General features: G+C 40.5%; 1 protein-coding gene across 4 annotated transcripts in view; it reads right to left on the reverse strand.

The window, feature by feature from the left end:
• Positions 1–24,991, reverse strand: part of LOC107191255 (protein split ends) — a 55,881-nt gene that overhangs the window by 14,557 nt on the left and 16,333 nt on the right. For all 4 annotated transcript variants that reach the window (XM_015580271.1, XM_015580264.1, XM_015580256.1 and 1 more), the window contains exon 9: positions 24,539–24,663. In XM_015580271.1, coding sequence (XP_015435757.1) covers positions 24,539–24,663 — 125 coding nt within the window. The remainder of the gene's footprint in view (positions 1–24,538; positions 24,664–24,991) is intronic.

Consider the following 24,991-nt stretch of genomic DNA (forward strand, 5'->3'; position numbering starts at 1 on the left):
ATTTGTATTATACAAGCTGATTTGGAATATGTACTTATAAATATTTTGACATTTAAAAGAACTGAATCTCGTAAAAGTAGTATAAACGAACCCTGAAATACTGCGTTTTCACTCAAGTTCAATGTTTAAACCGTAAGACACATCCACGATTTCATTTTGATTTGAAAATGTTATCAAGCATGTATCCCTATTTTATCCCTATTTTACCCGTCACAGTAGAGAGCCCTTAAACGACATGTACTGAGCAAAAAGATTGACAATGATACCACCTTCAAAAAGTATATATTGGTGACTTTTTAGCATCCCAGCCCCAATCTTTCTGGGAGAAGGGCATTCAAAACTTCCCGAGCAGACAGCTGAATATTATTGATAATATCGGTGATTATATCGTAGAATAGAAATTAAATTTTCATAAATACAAAATAAAAATTCAACTGGCTAAAAATGGCAAGGACTTATGGGACAGCCCAATATAACATTTTGGTGACGGCCATTCGAGTGTTAAAACCCGCATAGAAATCAGAATGTAACGAACATCTCGTAACAGAGTGTATTATCCAGCCGAACATCGTCCAGCGTTCGATAAACGTTTTCATCCCGTGAAATCCGTCGATAGAGATTCCATGGCCAGAATTTTATTCCGAGATACCGACGAACGGATCCAATACCCCGGAAAGATATGGAAATTAAAACGAATAGATGGGGGGGAATAGAGAAGCGGGCCAACGCGGTTCCTCTACTCGTGTATTTATGGTGATTACAGAACGGGCTTCCAGAGCTCTCCCCCCCCCCCCGCTGCTGATAAAGCTGATTAAAAACAAATATACCTCGCGATTTTTCGCAGGCGGGACCAAGGAGTCCCGGCCACAACCCGGAGGAAATTCATTTTTCTGTCGGCTGTTGACTCGATTTTTCGTCGTGCGAGTCGCTAATTGGCAAACACAGGGAACCATCGGCGTAATAATAAAAATTCGAACGGGGATTCTATCGGTTCCGTAGGGCAAAACACGCCCGTCGTCGCCGGGTAACGTCGCAGTGACGTGATCGGGACTCGATTAATTAAATCGATCTCTATTAGAGGGATTTATTACTTTTGATCTGAGCCCCACATAATGGGTCGCGCGAGGGGCAAGGAGACGACGCACGGAGGGGCGAGCAAACACGGGATTCGCCGCGACGATGCTCGGGGAAACGGATTGGACCACGGTCTGAATGCGATCTAGCTGTGCAAACAATGCCTTTTAATCGAAGGAAGAGTTGTAGGGGACATAGCCGTGTCGAGAATGGACCGACCACCGCCGCGATTCGTTCGAATCGATAATCATTTCTGGTGAAACGCGTCTAATAAAATTGGGATATTACTAAACCGCGGATTTTATGCATTAATAACATTCACGACTGTTCAGCTGACCGATTAAAAATATCTTTTGGTTGGTGCAGAAGCTTGAAAGCTGTCATAAAGACTAAGCTTCAGGTCTCTACTATCTTCTATTCCCAAAATCACCACTGCCAGGAGAATAGAAATACAGTAAAGTCGGTTTAAGTGCGCGGAAAGACCTCTGATGAAAATAGTAATTTTGATGAAAATGACAACTTCGATGAAAATGGTAACTCTGGCGAAAATGGTAATTTTGAAGAAAATTATATTCTGTAGAGAGTGGAATTCTGAAGAAACTGGTATTCGAAAGAAAATGGTAATTCTGTACCTCCTTCCCTATCTATAGAATGAACCAGAACATAAGCAAGCTCCAGTATATTAGTGGCGCACTGCAAAGCAAACACGCCAGTATCAATGTCATTCGAGTCCTTGATAAGGTAAGTACAATGCTTGCGAAACGTTGGGAAAGTAATTCCACAAGGATACGGCTCACACCAGAAAGTCTCACAGTCATAACTAGACTACGGATGTTAATGCAATAAAAAACAAAACTTTCATCGAATGCAACGACTTTTCTATTTTATTAAAACTTATTCTATATTATTTCTATTTCTATTAGATATTTAAGCGAAGATGGAAATTCCTACTTTTGTTCTTGTCTTCAAGAATTACTTTATAAAATTTTATTTTGCATAAAAATCTGCAGTTTGGTCATGACTGTATCATGCCGGGCCGTGAAAGCCTCAAATCTCGGAATGTACAGGGTAGTTCGTGGCTGTACCGACTGTAGTCGCCCATACGAGTATAGGGGAGAGTTGGACAATACAGGGTAGTTGGATAGAAGGGAGAATTCAATGCTGTAAGTTCTTCAGGTGCTTCTGTTTTACCGATGACGGTACAAATCATTTGTATTTGACGCCTAAACATACTGTAAACAATTCAAACTAGCTTAAAAGCACAAAACAAGCTTATCACAGTTTAACAATACTTGTAAATAGGGTAAACTGTCAAAGATTAAATATCTCGAAATAAAGCAAAATGGACTTATACCACTTTGAAAAAAAATGGCATTATTTACGGGATGACCTAACATAACTGCATAAAATTTGAATTTCATACTCTATCGATCTATAATACAAAATTAGACCATTCCTTCACCCAAAGGAAAAGCACGTACTTCATAAGATGTGCCCCTTGGTGCCATTTAAATCTCACGCCTCAAAACTTTCGTAAAGTATACCGTTAAGGGGTCTCCTTACTGTGACGGGTCAACAAAATCTATTTTTTTTTCTTTTTTACATTTTCTCAAGGCTTACTATTTCAAAACCATAATTCCAACAGGATTTCGCCCGATTCGAAATACTAAGAAAATTATTAACCTTTAATCGAATCGGTGCGCCGCAGCACGCAGGTTCAAATCGAAACTTTAAACACGTTTTTTCCCAAAACGACATTTTTGTAAATGGCTGCCACGATATCTCAGAAACTATTTGACAGAGTGACTTGAAACTATATAGGCATGTTCAGCATTCGAATTTTGCAATTTGAAAAACGAGCTATTTTTTTCGCCAAAATCGTCACTTTTTTGCAAGAATCCGCCATTTTGTTATTTTTCAATATTTTCTATTTATTCCAGTACGGGCGATAGCCACGTTCGTACACATTAAGAATCTTTCTCAATTTTTACTTTGAGATAACGTAGACTGCTGATATAATGGCAGCCATGAAAGCACCTTTTTTTTAGGCAGTCCCGGAAAATTACAATAACTCTTAATTTGTACTAGATTTTCAAATGAAAAAAAAAATCAAGCTTATCCTATCAGTGTACATGAATTCATAAAAAAAGTTTAACATCGACATACCTCATAGTTTTTTCTAAAAAAAAATTCCTGAATTTCACCTAATTTTTGACTCGTCACAGTAGGGAGACCCCTTAAGTCATTCTTCCAGGTGATCAAGTAGCTGAGATACCCTGTATACATACATATATATTTCCGCGACTTCAGGCGAGTAGATGGCGGCGCGTATTAACCCGCGCGCTGTGTGTACCCGCACGTGGATAATCCATTATTTGCACAACGAAAACGCGGCCATGTTCCCGTCAAATTCGACCGCGCTCTCGCCGTCTAATGCACACAGAAACGCGCGTGAAGGAGAGAGCTGTTGCAGCCAAAAGCATTAATTGGGATTAAGTAAATCAAGACGCTAATTAGCTCGCGCCAAGAGCGAACCTCGAGCGCGCGCGAGCGCCCTTTTGCCCCCCCCCCCCGACGATCAACCGTTCCCCAACGAACCTTGCTTGCCTACCGTTCCCATAGCGTTCAAATCTCTCGTCGTAGTACCGGGTGTTTCGAAACTATCCGTGCAAAAAGTTTCGTTCACCCCTTAGCTACGGTTGGACTGACCGAAAAATGTTAAGGTCAATATCCCTATTTCTGCTGAGTACGTACATTTTCGTTATTTAATGTAAAAAGTTGAATAATAAATTAGTTATACAAAAAATTATTTAAATTAGTTAAAAATTTCCGTGCAAAATGCTACAGCCCGCTGTCCAATAGATGGCAGCATTTTAATAGAAATAAATTTAATAAGTAAATATGATGCAAATTATGTCGTGTTCGGTATCGTTTTAATCAGAAAAATCTCACCAATATGTCAACAAAAATTTCATTAACAAAGAACGAAAAATAAAAAAGTTTCATCGTTGTATTATTGTTGTCTCATCGATACGCGGTCATTTAAACCTTCGTTGGTGCCTCGGCACTCAGTTCCTTTTTCTTTTTTCTTTTCCTTTTTCTTTTGAAGCTCGACTCGAAATTTACGAGGAGTTGAAATGGTAACTGTTCACGGTTCCTGCGCGCATGCAGTCCCGAGTTGCGGGCAATTATAGCGTTTTTACTGTATAAAGTATAAAATATCGGCACAAGCTACCAGATGGAGCGTCTTTCCGTCAATAGACCGACTACAAGAAACATTACCAGATCGAACTGGACATTAGCTTAAATCTAAGATTCAAAAATGAGATGTAAATTACGCTTTAAACATACAAAATGCGACAAATGTGAAGTTGCACTATGCTTATACAGAAATATGAACTGTTTCAGAAATGTTCGCAACAATTAGTTTGCAACTTTATATGTTCTAGATATGCTGTAGCCATTTAGCAACAAAGCCTTTTTCAAATAAAGCAATGCAGAATATGGGACCGATTAAAAAAAAATCATTTATTTACGCTTTTATGACACGTAAATTGGCAACTTCAAAATCTGGACCCAAGAGTTTATTAAGTCCACTTTTTAAAAAAATGACATTTTACATGTTTCCTGTATCAAATATTTTACTCTTTCCGATGGCAAAAATGATTTCGATCTAAGTTGTCTAGTTTTTAATATAATTGTCTAAAAAGGCTATTAACACTAGAACTACCAAAGCAGTCAAAATGACTGGTTAGTATATTCTTATAAATTGATGATTAAAATGTTACAACACTTTTCTCAGATTTTTTACAACTTTCATTGCAATATAATTTATAAATTTAAATATTTTCAGAAATTTGTCATGTTTATCAATCCGATAGGAATAGATATATGTTTATCGTACGTAGTTCTAGTGTTAAGTTCATATTTTATTCCGAGCCAAACAGTGTAAAATCCATCAAATAGGGGAATTAATGCAAAGTTCATCATTTCTACATATACAAGGTGTCCCAAAATAGCTTCGATTCCTGGAAATGAGGAGTTCCAGGGATAATTTGAAACAACTTTTTCCTCGGTGAAAATGTTACCCGAGGCTTTGTTTACGAGATATTGACGAAAAACCCCGACCAATCGGAGCGCGAATCTGCCGGCCGAGTTCCCGCGGTAACGTTGGCTACCAATCGCAGCGCATAGCTAATGTTACCGCGGGAACTCGGCCGGCAGACTCGCGCTCTGATTGGTCGGAGTTTTTCGTTAATATCTCGTAAACAAAGCCTCGGATAACATTTTCGCTGAGGAAAAAGTTGTTTCAAATCATGCCAGCAACCCCTCATTTCCAGGAGTCGAAGCTATTTGGCACTCTCTGTAAAGACTCGTCTAAAATCCATTCAATAGTTCGAAGGTAACGATTGCTTCTCCCTCAATTTTTACCGAACGGTTCCAAAGTTACAAGGTTTCCACATCTTTGATTTACTGTCCTCTAAAGTTTGAAAAGTATGACTTAATACACTCTGGCTCTAGGGTCCAGAAATGTTTTATCATATTTGGTAAGATCATGTATTTAAAGGCTGAGCGTCCCACTGTAATACTGTCAGTCACTTCACACAAATCGATGGACAAAAGACCGATTCACGGGTCTGCCTACGAGCGGACGAGCCCAATTGGTTCAACGATAATTACGTATCGGTGTTCCATTAGAGTAATGGAGGACGAACTAAAAGAAACTATTAAAAAACAAAAACCGTTTGTCCCGTGTGCACGGTGGCGGCCGATGAAACGCAAAGAAAGAACGAGCGAATTTCTGAACGGATGTGTATTTATTTCATTACAAGGGTGGAAAGGGGAGCGTGGAAGAGAGGCCGCGGAAAGCCCGCACCCGGATCCTGGTAATATCGTGAAAAGTGTTTGCTCAGCTTGTCTCGACCGAGCTCGGAGCATTAAACCGCGAGCGTTCTTTCGTCTCCCCGGGATTCCACCGACAACGATACCCGACCTCTCCGATGTGTACACTTCTGCTCCCGATTATACGTTCTGAACCCCGAAGGCAAGGGAGTGTGTGTGTATATACCATCCGAAACTCCGATGGCAACTGACTGTAATTTACCGGCAATCAAATATAGAAATTAACCCCTGCTTCTACCGATCGATTATGGTCTTGATGATTCTTATGGTTTTACACGAGTTCAGTGATCACATAAGGGCCGTTCCAAATGATGAAGAGCGGACTGTAATATTCCGGCGATGAAATACATGGTGTTCAAAAATAAAATGGATCTAAGGCATTAGGTACTTGCAGTAGGGTAGACCGAGGTGAATCGGATCATTTTCTGTTTGATAGTAAGAAAATAATTAGTACATATTTAACTTGAACATTAATAATAAAAAAAATGGAGAAAACCGAAAAATTGATTAATATTGACCCCAAAAGTTGAGGCGAAACGGATAATCCAGAAATCTTTTTAAAAAAACTGAAATTTTCATACAAAATGTCTTTAAAATAATTTAAAAAAATATAATTTAATGATGAAGTCAATTGACCCTACTTGGTACATAGGACACAAGTATAGTGTCCTTTAACACCACCTCTATCAGCACAATTCTTGTGACACCACTCTTGTAAGACATTACAATGTATCCAATCTTTTTTCATTTTTTTCTGGATGCCATGAACCTCGATTGGTCTTTTTAATGTACTTACGAACTATCTGTATACAAATAATTATCACATTTCTAATCATAAAAATATTCGAACGACGAAAAAGAGTTATCCGATTCACCCCAAATTATGTGATCCGATTAGTCCTATACATAAGGACTTTAAATTGAATAGGATACATAGACGAATTATGATATAATAATCTGAAGTACATGAAATACCAAATTTGAACACCATACGAACTAATAATAATAAGCACATTTCAATTTTCAAGCTTACTTTTTTATTTTAAATACGAAATTGCAGATTACGTATCTTAGAATCGAACCAAAAATTATAACGTTCGCACGCGTTGGTTTCAATGGTAACATATGCCAGCATTAAACAAGTACTTAAAACAATTGATGGGTTATTGGACTGGGTGTGGTGGACATGAATGACGCAGTATGAACAATCGAAATGTTCGTTTCCATGAGAATATAAAAAATATGGACTAAATTCTTATTTTGATCCGATTAGCCTCGGTCTACCCTGCCTTCTCGCCGAGTGGAGTAAAAAATGCCTAATCAACATAGGTCTTTCAATAGGGGAATCATTTTTCGTGATGGCTTTTAAACACCTCGTCACTGTTCTTTGAATTTTCAAAATGTAGTCATATCGATCATATTATATTTGACTTTTGGGAATGAATAGAAGTCTACTAGAGCTACATCTCAAATGTCCAGTAGCAAAGATGGGCAAACGGACTAAAACTGTATGTTCAAGCTGTACTGTTGGACTCTGTATTAAATGTTTTGCACGTTACCATTCATACTATTATAATTACCTTATTTTATCAACCATTTGACTATGTTAACGACTTAATAAAACATTTTAATAAATAAACGTGTTTCCCAGTTTTTATCATTTTTTTCTGTCACTATTGAGACCTATTGGGACATTATGAAGAGATTACTGAATGTAAACACGCGACTAGAACATAAAACAAATGCACTTTATTTAATTACTTGTTCGAAATGCATTCCGCCTTCCGCGATGCAATTGGGTTATGTTTACATTCAGTAATCTTTTCAGTGTCAAATAATGTTTACACTGTCTTAAAGTCCAATACGACGAAAAGCCACATACTTCACATTTCCACTATTGTAAATCGAGTAATATGTTAGTAAAAATATCATGTAATATGTGTTTCGAATTCGTCTCGATGTCCTCTAAATATAGTAAACAAAATATGTATTCCTATTTGTAAAACCCAAGGTGACTTCGATTTCCCCATGCAGACAAACTGTTTTCGACATTTATTTACTGATATCTATTGTGCCCTCCATACCCCGCAACTCTTGTTGTAAACTTCTTTTTGTCAGATGGCTGGAAGTGGGTGAAAAATCGTGCGTCGCGTTAGAGGTAACACCCTGTATATCCTATTTTCAAAATTATGCTCAACCTATTCTTCTCTTCATATTTGAGTGTATTACAACCTGTAGTATCACATTACTTAGTTCGTCGTTAATAAAAAGAACCGTCTCGAAAGAGTTAAAGAACCATAACGAGCTGTTTAAAAGCCATCCTAAAAAATTATTTCCTTAGAGCGTTTGAAGGATTTCTAGAAAGATGCCGTCTGTGTACTAAAATGTAAAGCATTTACGCAGAACATAAAGTTAATAAAATTTGTTTATGTATGGAATTTATGTTTTTACTGCATTATTCCGGAAACTTTTCGGACGGACCGTGTATAACAACGATGATGAAAATAATAGCCGTGTAAATGATCGCGACAGTAGTGGACGACCTCGATCGCGATGCAAAAGGACGAGGGGGGGGGGGGCGAAATAGGAGGAAACGAAGGGACGGAAGGGTCCGTGCGTCTGTTAACTCTGGTTTGAAGCTTCGCTCCCCAGGGAAATGTGCGTAATCGCCGTGTCCCTCTATTCTGAATCGGTGACGACGTATTCTTCCTTTCGACTGCGTTCGTTTCGCGGCGTATTATTGCCGCGATATCCACGATTAACCTTGACGTTTCACCATCGATGCCTGTACACCGGCGATCGCAAAGTCGCCCCGGACACTCGACTCGGTTAAAGATAATGTTGGATACCCACCAAACATGATAAACGCCAACTCATATCTTATGAGTATACTGCGGCTTCTTATGCAAAAAGGACATTTTCTAAAGTAATTTTTTACAACCACAGCAAAGGTAGGAATTTATTTCTTTTCTTGAATACCTTATTGGGTTCCGAATAAACTAGAAAACACATTGCATGTGACGAAAATTTTTTCTGTTTTGTATTACACAAAGCCCTATTGGCTATAAATGCATAAAATCCGCAGTCTACTTATTAATCAGTTTCCGAATATTTTCTACAAAACCGATAGATACAAGATTGTCGCGACATAATCATCTGTAAACACCAGCTCATCGCCTATTTTTCCTGCCCAGTACCTAGTTAGTCATAAGAAAACCTTTGTACCCTTCTTTCCCATGACACCCCTTCCTTAGACATTCCACGTCATTTTTCTCAAATGTCACCATATACAAGGTGGTCCACACAACTTGCTCACCCTGAATAACTTCTAAAGTATGGATTGTATGAAAAAACTTTTTATAAAAATGTTGTATGGTTTGGAGGGATACGTTATGTAATGTATATATTTTTTTGTAAGTGGACGCGTTTTTGAAATTTGTAGGTCAACTTCGTTTTCCTAAATGCACAAACTATTTTTAAAAAACAAAGTGAAATTATTCGTTAATTATTAGGTTTACGCCTAATAAAGGTCAGTACTCTTTTAATCAAAATTTAGTGCTATCCGATATTTTGGCATAAAAAATATAGCATACCATTTGAAAAAACGAAGTTGACCTTCAAATCTCCGAAATACCTTCACTTACAAAAAAAATATATATGCACGAACTTCAGGGTAGAATATAATTATCCTTAGTTATTTGATGTATTATTTTAAAAAAATATGATTTAGCAATCATGAACTTGAGGCGACATGAATGCCTTCGTAAATGTTTCGCTAACATTGAGAACACATTTCTTAAACTTGTAAATAATAAATAATTCGTGTGTTCCTATTAAGTAAACGTTTCTTGAACTTCTTAAAATCAGAATTTTCGGGTTCGGAACATTCCCTTGTTAGTGAAAAAAGGGCGAAAACCGTAGTACCAACTATAAATTTAAACAACTGTATTTAGGAACAATAATTTGTCAGAAAATTCGGCATCATTTCGTTGGTATTTTCGTTCGTAGTTGAACAAGATGGTAAATGGCAATTACTCTCAAATCTTGACTAGAAAATTCACATTATATGGTACATTTTTTAACAATCTAGAAAAATATATATATATATGTCATGGCTATTCGAGAAAAAAGAATTTAGTAAATCGGCACCAAGTAAAATTCCGTTCCTGTACGTAGAGTTCCAATAAATGTAGTTCCTCTCAATAAATGAAGTTCCAATGTATACCAAAGACTTTCTTCGCCGTATGCTCGTTTTTCAAGCTACCGAGCCCAATGAAACGCCCCTGTGTCGTGAAACACGTCGTTGCGCAAAGAATCGATTCCCAACGTCGGGCGAAAGGGTTGAAAATCTGTAAGAGGGAGGCAGGCGTTTTATCATCGAGCGAAAAAGACAGTCTTGTAGCGGGTACATACGACGGTATATTCCGAAGTAGGGTAAGTAGCCTAATATGAGATCCCAGCCTATCTCCGTTACGGAGAAGTCTCGAACGTCGCAAACAATTTCAAAAAATGTACTACAAGGAAACGCGTAAAAAGTGATGATTCAACCGATGAGTGTTAAGAACACATTGTTCTGAACGATGAAAGTGATGACGAAGAAAATTATGAAGCAGAATGCTTGTTTTGTACAGGACTTTAGTCTTCAGATGTACATGGTCAACAATGGGTTCAGTGTAGGGTAGGTTGGGGCTAATCTGATCACAGGGTGAATCGGATCAAAATAAGAATTCAGTCCATATTTGTTAATATTGCGTCATTCTTGTCTCTCACATCCAATCCAATAACCCATCAATTGATTTACGTACTTGTTTAGTGCTGGCACATGTTGTCATTGAAACCAACGCGTGCAGTCGTTATAATTTTAGTGCGAATCTAAGATTATACGTGCGAATCGAGAATTATACGTGCTTAAAAAAATCGGTCTCATATTTGGCGACTTTACTCTATATTCTTGCGCTCGTTATAAGGGTGTCCCAAAATAGCTTCGACTCCTGAAAATAGGGAGTACCTAGGATGATTTGAAACAAGTTTTTCCTTAGGGCCATTCCACGCAAAATCGGACACCTTCTGGAGCACAATTTCAGATTTTGTTCAACTGAAATAATTTTTATTTGGTACTATTATATCTCCACTGAAAGTACCCGCAAAGCTCATTTTGATCAGTTTGTCAGTTCAATAGTTATGATTTATTGAAAAAAGGTTGACCCTAAATTTCAAACAGCTGTAAAATCAAGAATTTAAAACATTTTCAAAAATCCGAGATACGTTTATACATATATCGTTAAAGACTACATATCCAAATTTCAACAAAATCCGAAAAGGTGCTCCAAAAGGTGTCCGATTTCAGGAGGAATGACCCCTTAGCAAAAATGTTATCCTAGGCTTTGTTAACGAGATATTAACAAAAAACTTCGACCAATCAGAGCGTGAGTCTACCGGCCGAGCTTCCGCGGTCGCTTGGCTAAGCGTTGCGATTGGTAGACAGCGCCACCGCGGGAACTCGACCGGCATACTCGCGCTCTGATTGGTCAGGGTTTTTCGTTAATATCTCGTTAACGAAGCCTCGGATAACATTTTTGCTAAGGAAAAAAATGTTTCAAATCATCGCAGGAACCCCTTATTTCCAGGAGTCGAAACTATTTTGGGACACCCAGTACACGTACCAGAGAAGCTTCTCTTCGCGTGACGTGCACTCTGGACATCGGTGAGATAGAAACAGCGATATGTCCGTTTGATAGCGGGGTGACCCTTGGGTCGAAAAGAGCGAAGAGAACGAGCAAACGAGCGACCTGTACGCGGCGCGCTCGCGCGCGCGCTACCGGCCGAAGTAAAGTGGAATTCAGCGCAACGTGAATTATAAACGATATTATGCAAACACCGCGGAGAAAGAGTACTCGTACCGCGAGTTAATTTGATGAAAAACATCAGAGAGCCGGGAGATAGAGGAAATGGAGGGGCGAGCGGAGAAGAAGGGGGATGAGAGAGGGGCGAGGGGAACCGGCAAAAGACGCATCCCGAGAAGATCCTACTCGAGGCGAACACAAGGCCTCTCTCCCTCTCTCGTCTATGCTCTCGCTGCCAAATATTTTCGTCGGTTCCTCGACACTTTCCCGGGCTGTGAGAGCGCGGCTGGGAATTATACTCGATGGGCACGATACAGCTGACACGTGAAATTGAAGTCGGTGAATAAGATACAGAGAACTTTAACACTTGAAGTACCAAACCAGTCAAAATGACTGGTCGGTACACTCTGATAACCATGATTTAAATGTTATAACTAGACCGCGGATTTTTATGCGAAATGACATTTTTTAAAGTAATTTTTTACGACAACAGCAAAGGTAGGAATTTATTTCTTTTCTTAAATATCTTGTTGGGTTCAGAATAAACTAGAAAACACATTGCGTCTGACGAAAGTTTTTTCTCTTCGGTATTACACGAAGCCCCATTGGCTATCAAAGCATAAAATCCGCAGTCTGCTTATAACAATACATTTTCTCAGACGGGATTTTTCGTTAATATCTCGTTAACAAAGCCTCGGATTACATGTTTGCTAAAACTTGTTCCAAATCGCCTCGCGAGTGTCGCATTTCAGGGACATCCAATATTTTTGTCGCACCCTGTATAACGTTGAAGTGCACTCGTCTTGTAAATGCAACTGGATGCAGCCCTCCCCGCTGCACTTTTGATTGCTCCTGTCAAGGCTTTTGTCCCGCAATACGACTGACAGCAAAAGTTTTTCTTTCATTGTGTGATACAAACTATCGCCAAGAAAAAGTTTCAACTTTAAGCATTTTAGTCAATCGATTTATTTTTTCCAACATGTTTATGCCAGTGGCAGGAGCATGCCGTTCCGCAATCAAGGTGGCAAGAAGTCATTTTTCGTCGTGTTATGGTATCCGCAATTAGTAGAAAAATGTTCAAATTTAAGCATATAAGTTTATACGCAAGATTTGTTTTTACATGGTCGACACGCTGCTGTCAAGCGTTGTTCCGCTGTACCACAAATACTGTCGACTAACAAAAAAAATTAATTTTGAGCAAATTGGCCAAAACAATGTGTCGCTGGCTCCCGAACTATTTCATCTGAAACAGCATCTGGTATCATCTATGGTTCCGAAGATATTTTCAGGGATCGATTTAAATGTCCTATTTAACCTTTAACGGTCACACTGGGGACACAGTTACCCCAGAGACTTTAAATGGTTATCATACCCAAACTATTAATTAGTTTAGGTTGAAACCAATTACTAAACAATATTCAAATAGTGCAAAATAAGAATGAAATGTTTTATAGGTGTTAATTTTAATTTGAGTGTAGTAAAATAATCCGTGAAAAATGAATGTTTATACTGCAAAAATCGTAACTTCTTAGATTTTTTATATTTATTGATAAAACTTTTAGGATGTTTGTAACATTTAGCCTCAAATTGCCTTGTTGACTCAATGTGACCTTTAAGGGTTAAGTGACTCTTCTATCTCAACTACCACCCCCCTTTCTATATCTGTTTTTGCAGCGTCCATTTTATTTCACAGTATTCACAACTCAGGCAGGGACTTCTACCGAAACTAGTATTATACCGGAATTTTCGGTTGTACCTTCGCCCTATATAACCCTATATAAGCCCTACCCTCATAGAAATCGAAAAAATACCGGTATGTATTTCGGTTTTCGGTAATATATCGATTTCGGTATAGCTTTGATGGCATAATACCGGTATCGAAATCATCCAGTTTAAGTCCCTGGATTTAGGTATTTGTACTTCTTGGCGTATAATTTTCAATGAAAACCGCCGATGCACACGGCAACCATTTGAAAATTTAACTTTTCCGTCGATTTAGGGGTTTCGGAAGCCGCCTATAGGAAACACTGCGGAACAACCGCACCGTGATAGCGAATCGGACATGAAATAGGATTGAAAAAAAAAGGAAAAACACATATACATACATCGCGATCGTTCGCAGAAGTGATTGAATTAATAACAGTCGGCTTTTCTTTTCGAGCTATTTTTTTCGCCGAGCAATTCATGGATGGAGGGCGTTGGGAAGCAAATCTGTCGTCTGACACACGAATCGACAGCGATTTTCGTGATTCTTGCAGGACAAATAGATACAAAATGTTTTTGTAGATATTTGTAAATCGACATATCTAAGAACTTGAAGAGAAAGAAACTTTATTTTTTTATCTAAGAACTTAAGGCTGTATGCATGCACCGCTCGCAAGCGACAGAGGCACTGTATTGAGTTGGCCAAAAAGTACATAATCTTGTATTTCTGCAGCAGTCAATGCTTTTTTGTTCCTAATTAATAAACTATCTACATATTCTAACAGTTGATACTTTAACGCATCGCTTAAAAAGAAAATCATTACGGTTGCATTAACTTCTCGTGAATAGACTTTCTATTGAAAATAAGCGACAAGAAGGTGTGCTTCCAAGCAATTATGCTTTTTCTTATTTCCGTTCGTTTGCAGCACCAACGATGCAATCTTTAATATCTTCAGGTGTCGTTGGTTTGTCACGTATAATAGTTTTAATAAGAATCAAGCAGACAATTGTTTGACAGATTATTCACTCGTAGAACCTTCATAATTCTTATTCACATATACCTTAATAATTTTGTATTCAGAATGAATAATATTTCGAATTACAGAGTCGAATGTTACACGTCAAAATTTTAAAACAAACAAGTATAGTCGGCTCAAAAGTATATCGCCGTCGTTTTCGTACAGAACGCACCATAAAATTGCACCAAGCATTCCAAAAAAATCCACCGAAAACTGTAACCGTTCATTGGGATGGGAAAATGCTACCATATTTAATTGGTAAAGAACAAATACAGAGATTACCTGTTATTATTACATATGGACGAAAAGAAAAACTTCTGGGAGTTCGTGCAATAGCAAAATGTAGTGGTAAGAAACAAGCGTTAGCAATATTGCAATTATTAGAAGATTGGGAACTAACGGATAAACTACAAACGATTTGCTGCGACACATCGTCTACAAATATGGGACGATTTCAAGGTGCCTGTGTTATTTTAGAGCAAATGGTTGGGCGGGATTTAATGTATTTTCCGTGCTGACACCATACATACGAAATAGTCCTAAAAAGTGTATTCGAAGAAAAAATATTGAACTCTTCAGCTCCTGAAATACCAATATTCAAGAAATTTCAAAAAGCTTGGCCGAAAATTAACCAATCAAATATTCGGTCCAGTATAGAAGACGATTATGTTCGTGGAAAGCTCCAGGACATACAGTTAAAATTGGACTTCTGCTTGAATACTATAAAACAAATGCAACCAAGAGGTGACTATGTAGAATTCTTCGAGGTAATGATTATTTTCCTTGGCGGAACTTGTCCCAAATGAAATTGTTTCCATATTCCTGGAGCTTTCCACCATGCTAGATGAATGGCGAAGGCCATCTATGTATTAAAAATGTATTTATTCCGCGAAGAATTTTTATTAAGTTCCGAAGAAATGGTAGGAATTAGAGATTTATGTGTATTTCTGGCTAATTTATATATTGACCCATCAACATTTGATATTATAATTACTTTCAACGCAAAAGAATGTTGTTTATATTAATAATTAAGCAATGTGTATATAAATATTTTCAATATTAAAATAATATAGGTATATATGGTTACGTGTGAGCTTCCAAAAACGGAGCCATCTATGTTATGCTTCACATAACCTTTTTCAATATACATGCTACATCCCCAATGAAATATTTTACTACCTAAATTTAGCAAATTTTAATTCACTTGCAAAGTCAAAGGCTGCGTTTTCTGTTTCAGTTTCTATTAAATATTGAGTTTAATTATATTATTAATTAATGACTTATTAATATTACTGATGAATCTTTATTTATTCGTTTGTTTTTACAAAAATAAGGGGCTTCCCATTTTTCTAAGTACAACATCATTACCTTGTTATATATTCTATATTTTACTGGGTTTATTTTTGCAATATACTTAGAAAGATGGATTGGTTTGGTTTGTCTATATATTTTTGGGACCACCTTGCGTCGCAGATCTTATGCCCCAAGTTGAATATTTTCAGAATATCTTTGAAACTAACTATGCTTGTACAAATTAAAGCTGATAATTAATACGTACATACATATTTATTTATTATGTATATCATATATTACGTATATTGTATATAGTTTATACATGTATTTGTTTCTATCTTTTATATTAAATATTTAAATAAATATATAAAATATAGTATTGTATTTTATTTTCTCTCAAGGTATAAACAACTTTTGTGTTAGGTATCAAGGTTAGGAAATTATAATTCGATACAAGTAGGTATCGATACCTTGGTGTTATCGATTCAACCCTAACTATATCCCACCCTATAGATATCCGTTTGATTTGCAAGTGATGGGTTAAGTGCTCAGATTCGTAACTGGAGAAATAATCGCGGCTATCCGTCGGTTTCGTATAGATCGCCTGAACGAGGATGAAGACCGCGGTGGCTGGAACGAGTGAGTGGGGGTGGATTCGGCGAGAGATCGAAACGAAGAAAGAGGGCACCAACAATCCTCCGCACGGATCGCACAAACATACAGACACACCAGCAGCACCAGCTGGCGCACGTGCCGCCTTGCGGTAATTGAGCCCGCTCTGCCAATCTCCATTCGTTGGGGGCGGTACTCCCGCGTTCGGGGGTGGGGGCGCGCTGCACAAGGACTGGCTGATACGCGCCGTCTGGAGGAGGATAGCCGAAGGGCGGTAGAACCGCTCGGAACGCAAGCGAATCTACAAACTCTACGGCGGCGGTGGTGGCTGTTTGCTACTGCTGCTGCCAGCCGAGAACCGCGACGACCGCGACTCCCCTGGCGTTCAAATCACGCTTGGTCGTGACACTCGGCGCCACGGTCCGTCTCTACCGCGACGCGAGTCGGAATTTCCTTGCGAGAAATATCACGGAACACCAGGATCGATCGATTAACATAACGGAAATTCGAACCGATTTCAAAACAAGGACAGTTCCGTATCCCCGCCATTTCTGGAAAGGTGTCCAGAAGGGATGTGGCTCTCCCCAGCCACGATTCTTGTGACTTCTCTGTGAGCTTCGATTGGAAATCCCGTCCTGATGACGACGAGTCCACCGAGGCTCGAGCATGCTCCATCGTTCGTGAAATAGTTTGTTACATCGACTGGAACTAATCCTGCCCAAAATCTCATCCGTGCCATCGAGATTTTAGAGGATGTACAGCCTGTACAGAGCCTGGTTCGGCGATTGTGTGGCGGGCGAGAGCTACTCGCGGCTTCAGGAAACACTGTCGCCGCCCGACACCGTGGTCCGTGTAGGGCACGATTCGTCGCTCACAAGGGTGTCCTCGCCGCTCACAGTGGTTACCTGAAGGCGTTGCTGAGCACCGCCGTGGCGACAACCGCGGCGAACGTTCCCTCGTGCAGCAGCAATCACACGACAGCGGCTGTCGCAATCGCCGCGTCCAATATGACGGGACAGTCCCCGCGACCGGTCACCTCGGTCTCGGTCTCATCTATCGGTAAATAGTCGAGGCGATCGTTAATCCTTTCGCTGCGACGGTGACCGCTCGAGAAGAATTTTGTTGAGAAGATTTTTTTCGGGCCTGTTTGCGCGTCCTTCGGTTCAACGAATTTTAGGCGATCTGTTGCTCGGTATCGGTCGAATTGGTTTACTCTGACCCTTGGGAGGTCAGCTCTTCTGGAGAATGTTTGTCACCGTGTCATTTGTGATCGTGATTCTTTTACCCGAACGAAAATAGTAAGTCGTTATGAGTTACGTAAGGTCAACTATTTTCTGATAGTTTCCTTGGAGTTTGGTACTGAAACTGTGGTCGGAGAATGCTTCGGCACGGAGCCTCTCAGAAGCTATACCCAGTGGAATCTTAACCGTCTTGATGAACGAGAGGATAAGAATTATACAGCGTTCATTGAAAGTGTAAATTTTACATTGCACCGTGTAAAATATTGAAAAACAAACGCGTAAGAGACAGGAACTGCTGATGTAAGAAACTATCAGCCCGATTATGTAATCGCGAGGCTCTCGAGAATTTAAAACTTAAATGGGGACCAAAGGACGATTTGTCCAAGGGTCAGAAAGTGTACAAAATTCTGCATAAAGTTCTATTCGCAGTTACGACTTCTCCAAAAATCAATATTCGAAACTAACAATCCTCCTGTATATCCGCAAGTATTAGAACCAGAAGCCCGAAGAAACGGACGGTCAGATAACAAAATCGTCTCAACGATGGGTCAGTGTACAGAAGAGCGACCCCACGAGTCACCCTCAACAGCGAAAGGGTTAACGCGTCGTCTTCCGTTCACTCGTCGGTTATCCGTTTCGAGAGGACCGATCACTGCGGGGCAAAGGATCGATAGCACACGACGCCTGATGACGCCTTGAAGACGGCTTAAAAACGCCTTAGACCTAAAACAGCGTGTAAAACGGACGTCTTCAAGACGACTTAAAGGCGCCTTAGATCTAAAACAGCCGTAAAATGAACGCCTTGAAGGCGTCGTGTGCTATCCGAGAAAGAACTAGAGATAGGGAGAGCAAGAGAGAGACGAGTTTCGCTCCGTCGAGTGGTAAACTTCCAGGCGGAGAAGCGTTCGCGCCCTTGTTGAACTACATGTACACGGGACGGCTGGAAGTGACGCTGGACAACGTTTATAGCGTGCTGCTGGCCACGCATTTGTTGCATATGCCCGGCGCCCTCGAGCAGTGCAGGGCCGCTCTGCTCAGGCTGAGGGCACCGCCGCCCCCGCTTCCGGTCCCGATCGGCCCAACCTCGACCCTCACGTCGACGTCCATGCCGCCCGTCTCGACGACGGGGAACATCCTCAGACCGATACCAAACAGACTGATGATTGACCCGGGCATGTGCTGGCCGACGACCACGCTCTATCCGTCGACCGGCCCTACGACGAACGCGTCCATTGGAATTCATCATTTGCCGCGGCTGCAGCCGTCGGTCCTGATGCAGTCGACCGTGCCACTTAACGTTTCCGTGATCCCGACCCCCGTCGGTCAGGAAACGTCTACGCGTTATAGGTTCGAGTTATCGCGGCCTTCTAAGTACGAGTGTTCACGCTTTATATGTTTTTGAACCCGCGCGCGTGTTATGGGTTTGAGTTTTCCCACCTTATACAGGATATTCGCGTGATAGTACGATTTCAATTTAGTGTTAGAGAACACACGGTAACTTATTATTGGAATATACAGGGTGTAAGAAAAAAATTGGAGGACCCGGAAATAGAAGACTCGTGAGGTGATTTGAAACAAGTTTTCCCTTAGCGAAAACGTTATCCGAGGCTTTGTTAATGAGATATTAACGAAAAACCTCCGACCAACCAGAGCGCGAGTCTGCCGGCCGAGCTCCCGTGGTAACGTTGGCTACCAATCGCAGCGCGTGGTAACTCGGCCGGCAGACTCGCGCTCTGATTGGTCGGGGGGTTTTTCGTTAATATCTTATTAACAAAGCTTCGGATAACATTTTTGCTAAGGAAAAACTTGTTTCAAATCACCTCACGAGTCTCTCATTTCTGGGTCCTCCGACATTTTTCTTATACCCTGTATGTAAGGTTGAATCTTCGTGCGTTATGGGTCTGAGTATTCGCGCGTTTCTGTCGATCAAACGAGCGAACTTATCGGCGTCCGACTACCTGCATGTTTACCGCCGTAAAATTATGTTCACAGTCGTAAAGTTCACGTGAAATTACGCAGCCTTTGATCGGTCCGCTATCGGTCGCACTCCCGTCCATAAGAATTACGACCCAGCATTCAGGGAATGTGAAAGATGTGTTCTGTATGGATTGTAGACCTCCACAGTTTCTATTACCTCACGATGGAGTGCGTTTAATGAGTTTTAATTTAACGAGTAACTCGTCAATTTATAAGTCGACGTGCTTTGTTGAATGTGTTCTGCAATATTCGCTTATATTTTATGTTATTCATTATGTATGTTTTATGCCCTCTCAATATCTAATCGAGATGAACGTTTCAGTGTCTAAAATTATGGAAACCTGTGACGAATGTTCTGAAAACAATACGGTGGTAGGGAATGTGTTGATATTCGCCGAAGAACTAAATCTTTTTGGCGGTTTCTATGATTTTATGGACGGATGTGCGTGTATTCTTTTATGCAGGCTTTGGTAGATGTTGCTAGCGTAATTTTTAGAGTGTTTTCGGTGTTCAATTGTGTAGTGTAGTGACCTCAGTTAATGTTTTGTAACGAAATATGGAATGTACTTTCAGGTAGAATGTGCATGCTACAAAGTGAAATTTCTAAAGGTTTAGTGTGTGCTTGTATATTTCTCCTAGTGTTCGAAAATTTATATACAAAAAGGCAGAAATTCTGTGAATCAATATTTCTCGTGATCAATGTTTTTTCGTTAATTTCTCGCAAAATTTATTTTCATATTGCACTTTAGAGCTACGTATCAACTTTGGAATTTTACTGCACGCTGTTACACTCAGGTGGGTTCATTTTTAAGTAGAGCAAAGCAGTCGATACGCGAAGAAGAATCCTAAAGACACCTTGCAAACCTAGGAAATTTGTTCTGAAAATTTTAATTTACTATGTATCCTGTGTTATTTGTTGTTAAGCCCAGTACGCACTTGGCACTTTCGACAATATTCCCAGATACAAAAGTTTAGAAAGAGACGAGCGAAGTGAGTAGCCAGACGAAAAGGGGAACGCTGATGAAACCTCGAACCGACTCCCTCGCCTAACCAACTAGAACAATGTTAAAACAAACAAAAAAATTCGATATTTCCAATAAACAATCGCGACACAGTAGTCGCCAGGTGCGTACAAGGCTGCCCAGAAGCGACCCTAAGACGACGACCGACGCGGCCCGATATTTTTCTCCAACAGCGAAGCATCCTCACCAAAGCCGCCACCGTTCCATATGGAAAGAAACCACGGATCCAGAGAAATCGGACACAGATCCCCGGAGAGGATGTCGAGCTCGTTCATCGCGGCGGCGGCGTTCACGGCGTTCGCGAATTCCAGCACGGCGAGGGCATTGTCACCGTGCCGATCGATTTCACCGGCTCCGTCCTCGGATGGATCCCAGTCATCGATACCATCGAATCGTAGCAAGAAATCCTCAAAATCGCCCGCCGAGCAGCGTCAGACGAAGGAAGAACGCGAGTACGAGCGGGCAACCAGCTTGCAGAACGGACAGACGCAGAATCGCGGCTCACCCGTGACGTCAGCAGACGAAATAGGTCTGGCACGCGGTAGAAGCAACGAGACAACGACGTCCAGGGATACCGATCGGCCTAGATCGTCGAAAAGGAGACGCGGCTCGAGCGCCGGAAACGACACCTCGATCGGCGTTCTCTCGGTGGTCTACGATGTCGCCTGTTGCGACGGGCCGGTCAAATTTCACCGTGTCCTGAACGAGAACTATTCGTCCACCTCCGCCGCGTCCTGCGGCTCCGGTTCACAGACACGACTGCCGCGGTGCTACGAAGCGGAGAACGCGTCCAGCGAGAACGACGAGAACGGGGGGCCGGTTGGGAAAGTTTGCGAGACACTCGAGCCCGAGCCAGCGACCGCCGCAGCCGGCAGTTACACGTGCGGTTACTGCAGGCACACATTCAAGTCCCAGTACTGCTACAGGAAGCACACCAAGAGGCACCTGCTGCCGACTAGGGGGAACGAGCCAGCGGGCAACAGGCAGAAGCAAGAGCACTCGAAGAACCGTAGGGAGGTCAGGCTGTTAGACCTGAACGTTCAGTACTATCCCTGTAAGATCTGCGGCTGCAAATTCCCTAGCTACTACTTCGTGCACAAGCACCGGAAACTGTGCCACGCGGAGGAGACGCCACAGCAGCCGGAAGAGATCGGCGCCACGGAGGAGGATCGGAAAATGAAGAGGATCGATCCTTTTTGGCGAATTGACACGAGGTACCGTTGCAAGCAAACTCGGCTAGGAGAAAAAGTGATGTTAGGGAAAGTACCTTCTAGTACGTGGTTGCGGAGTTACGGAAATTTATGTCAAATTAACATTCGGTTTAACATTTATTTCAGTATCTGAAATAAATTTATTAAGCGATAGAAGGCACTACGCCACTTTTTCCACCAGGAAGCCGAGTTTGCAATGCACGAGAGTCCATCTGTGGATGCTCGGGTTTTTGGAGGTCGCTTTCGTCGAACTATTGTCGGATTAGGTCGATATTAAGAACTGGACACTTGAACAATTTTCTACTATACCTTGATGGGCTAAAAAAATTTCTTTTTTGTAAAATATTCTTTTCTCTTAGCGGCATTATTCTATTCAATATCCTTTAGAATATTTGACGAGAAATCATCTTAATTTTTAGCGTGTTCTTTTACTGATTTTGACGTCATTTTTAATAAACGGTGCCAGCAATCATTCAACTCTACAACGTGAAAAGAAATAAAAAGAAGGCACCTGTTAGGTGATTTTACAGCAGGGCGATGAGCATATTCGGGTTAATGAGATTATAGTGTTAAAATTTCCTGCTATTTAATAAGATTATATTACTGATTTTATAAGATTCTCTGTGACTATTCGATCCTACGAAGAATTCGAACTTGTACGAGCATCCGAGGTCTATTCGCCGGACAAGAAAATAGCGGACAATTGATATTGCGGTTTCTGTTTCAGGGACTCTGACCGGAAAGAACACCTTAGTTGCTCAAGACCTGTGTACCCCCACCGAGTGCGACATTGCATCTTAGAAGCTAACCACGATTACTTCGATAAATAATTTAATCATCTGTAAAATCGGAATAATTAAAGGACCATCGTGAAAATTGTCGACACGTGTGTATATTCCTGCGTATATCACCTTACGAATAAAATTGAAAACAGCGAGTAGAATCGTATATCAATATGCTTGTACAAAATGCACTTGAATATAGCTTGTATACAATAAGATGATAAAGGTTGCTGTGACAGTGTAATTTCATGAATAATCGAAAATCTCTAAGTTTAGATACACAAAACGAAAAATAGAAAAGCACCGATAGACACCAAGAAAATCGAACCTTTAAGACTAAAGTTGTTCGAGTAAAGGAAGCCTGGAACCTTAACACGTTCGCTATTGGAGATAATTTTACACGAGAAACATTTAATTTTTCACGATTTATAATTCTACGGTTTACGTTAACTGTTTAGCCCATCCATACCGAAATTCCAAATGAAACATTTCATCGAGAAGTTTTAACCTGACGCAGGTACGTCATCCAAGGATTAATTACGAGGGCAGAGAAACTGCGATTCGAAATTTTCTGTTTCGTTTTAGATAGAATGAACGTTTCTTGAATCTAAGAATATTATAATCTAAAATTATAAACAACGGATTATGAATAGTAATCCAATTCGGAGTCAAATAAAAACATATAAGCTAGTGCAGGTAACACATTTACAAATCTGATATTTACTTAGTTGATGTTTTCTGCGTCACGGGCTGCACAAAAGTCCTTATAACTATAATATTTATGGATTTGTAGTAAAAATAAAAATTTGTATATTCAGTTTAATTGTATAATAAAATATTCCCAAACTGTCAAAGAGATTGGTTTAATACTTTCTTCACAATAAATTCCCAAAAATTCGTCCATATTCAGCCCATTTACACCCCCCCCCCCCACCCCCCGCCCCTTAATCCGCCACGTAAAAAATCCTACGTGTACAAAATTAATATCAGGTAACCAGAAGGATTCTGTCGTTTTTCAGTGTATCATAATTCGAAAAATTGTTGAAATATATCGAACGATCTAGATGCAGTGAATAAATGAAACAAGGCATATAATTTGTTGCTTAGTTATTGTACTCGGCATGGTGAGCCATGCTATACCTCGTCGGTGCTAGTATTTAACAGACTAGGCAATGTATTTGAATATACAAGGTGAGTCATCTAACGTTTGCACCTCAAATATCTTTGTTGTTTTTAAAGATACGTCAAATGTCTTAAAGACAAAGTTGAATGGTTCAACGGGGCTCACACGATACCAAGAGAATTTTTGTTTTTATGTCATTGTTTTAGAGATATCAAAGTCACCTTTATTTTTTTAAATGGAATCGCCCTTTTTTAAATACCTACAATGATAGTCCCTTTCATTACGAATTCAGTGACTATAATTATTCAAGGTCATTTAAGGTCACGGAAAAAGGGTGGTTCCGTTTAAAAAAAATGAAGGTGACCTTGCTATCTCTAAAAAAAAAAAACATTCTTTGGCATTGTATGACGTATCTTTAAAAACAACAAAGATATTTGAGGTGTAAACGTTAGACGACTCACCCTGTATACAGCGACAATCAGTCTTCCATTACTTTAACCTACATTTCCATATAGTTTGTTCGAACGTATCCCAATCAGTTTATCGTATTACTTTTACCGACTTTTATGCTCCGTACAAGATACTCCATTTTTCCATGTGCACGGGTGGTATCTTTCACTTCAGAAGAATTTTTCGAGAACGTATCCATCGTGTAAAAACAGAATTAAACGTGCGCGATATTGCCGTGAGGTCGGCCTAATAATTGGCCGGAATACTTTCTTTGACAAAACTTACCGATGGCGTCCATCGATTGTGCCTCTTCATCGCTGGTCTCCATAGGCATCGCGTGATTATCCTTCTTCTTCTCCTTTATCCGACTCACGGCTCCGACGCTGGTTACGCCGCCGCTGTTCGCCTCCCTGCAACCCGGCTTCTTTTTATTCGTGTCTTTGAAATCGGACTGTATCGCCGTGGCGTTCGTCGTGTTCACGCTCAACGACGACACCGCCGCCGTCGACGACGACGATGACGGCGACGACGACGACGACGACAACAACGACAACGACAACGATGACGACGACGACGAGCTCTTTCCGTCGATTCTGCAACAATCGACCACCGCGGGACCGTCAGCTGGCTTATCGGGACATAGAAAAATCTGCTTCCGTATGGAATAAACGAGCCGCGTGGCGAACTCATTTTAGCACGATTCGAAACCGGAATCTTGTTACCAGACTGCGGCATTCA

This window comes from Dufourea novaeangliae, unplaced genomic scaffold, assembly GCF_001272555.1.
Source record: "Dufourea novaeangliae isolate 0120121106 unplaced genomic scaffold, ASM127255v1 scaffold11, whole genome shotgun sequence".
Taxonomy (NCBI): Eukaryota; Metazoa; Arthropoda; class Insecta; order Hymenoptera; family Halictidae; genus Dufourea; species Dufourea novaeangliae.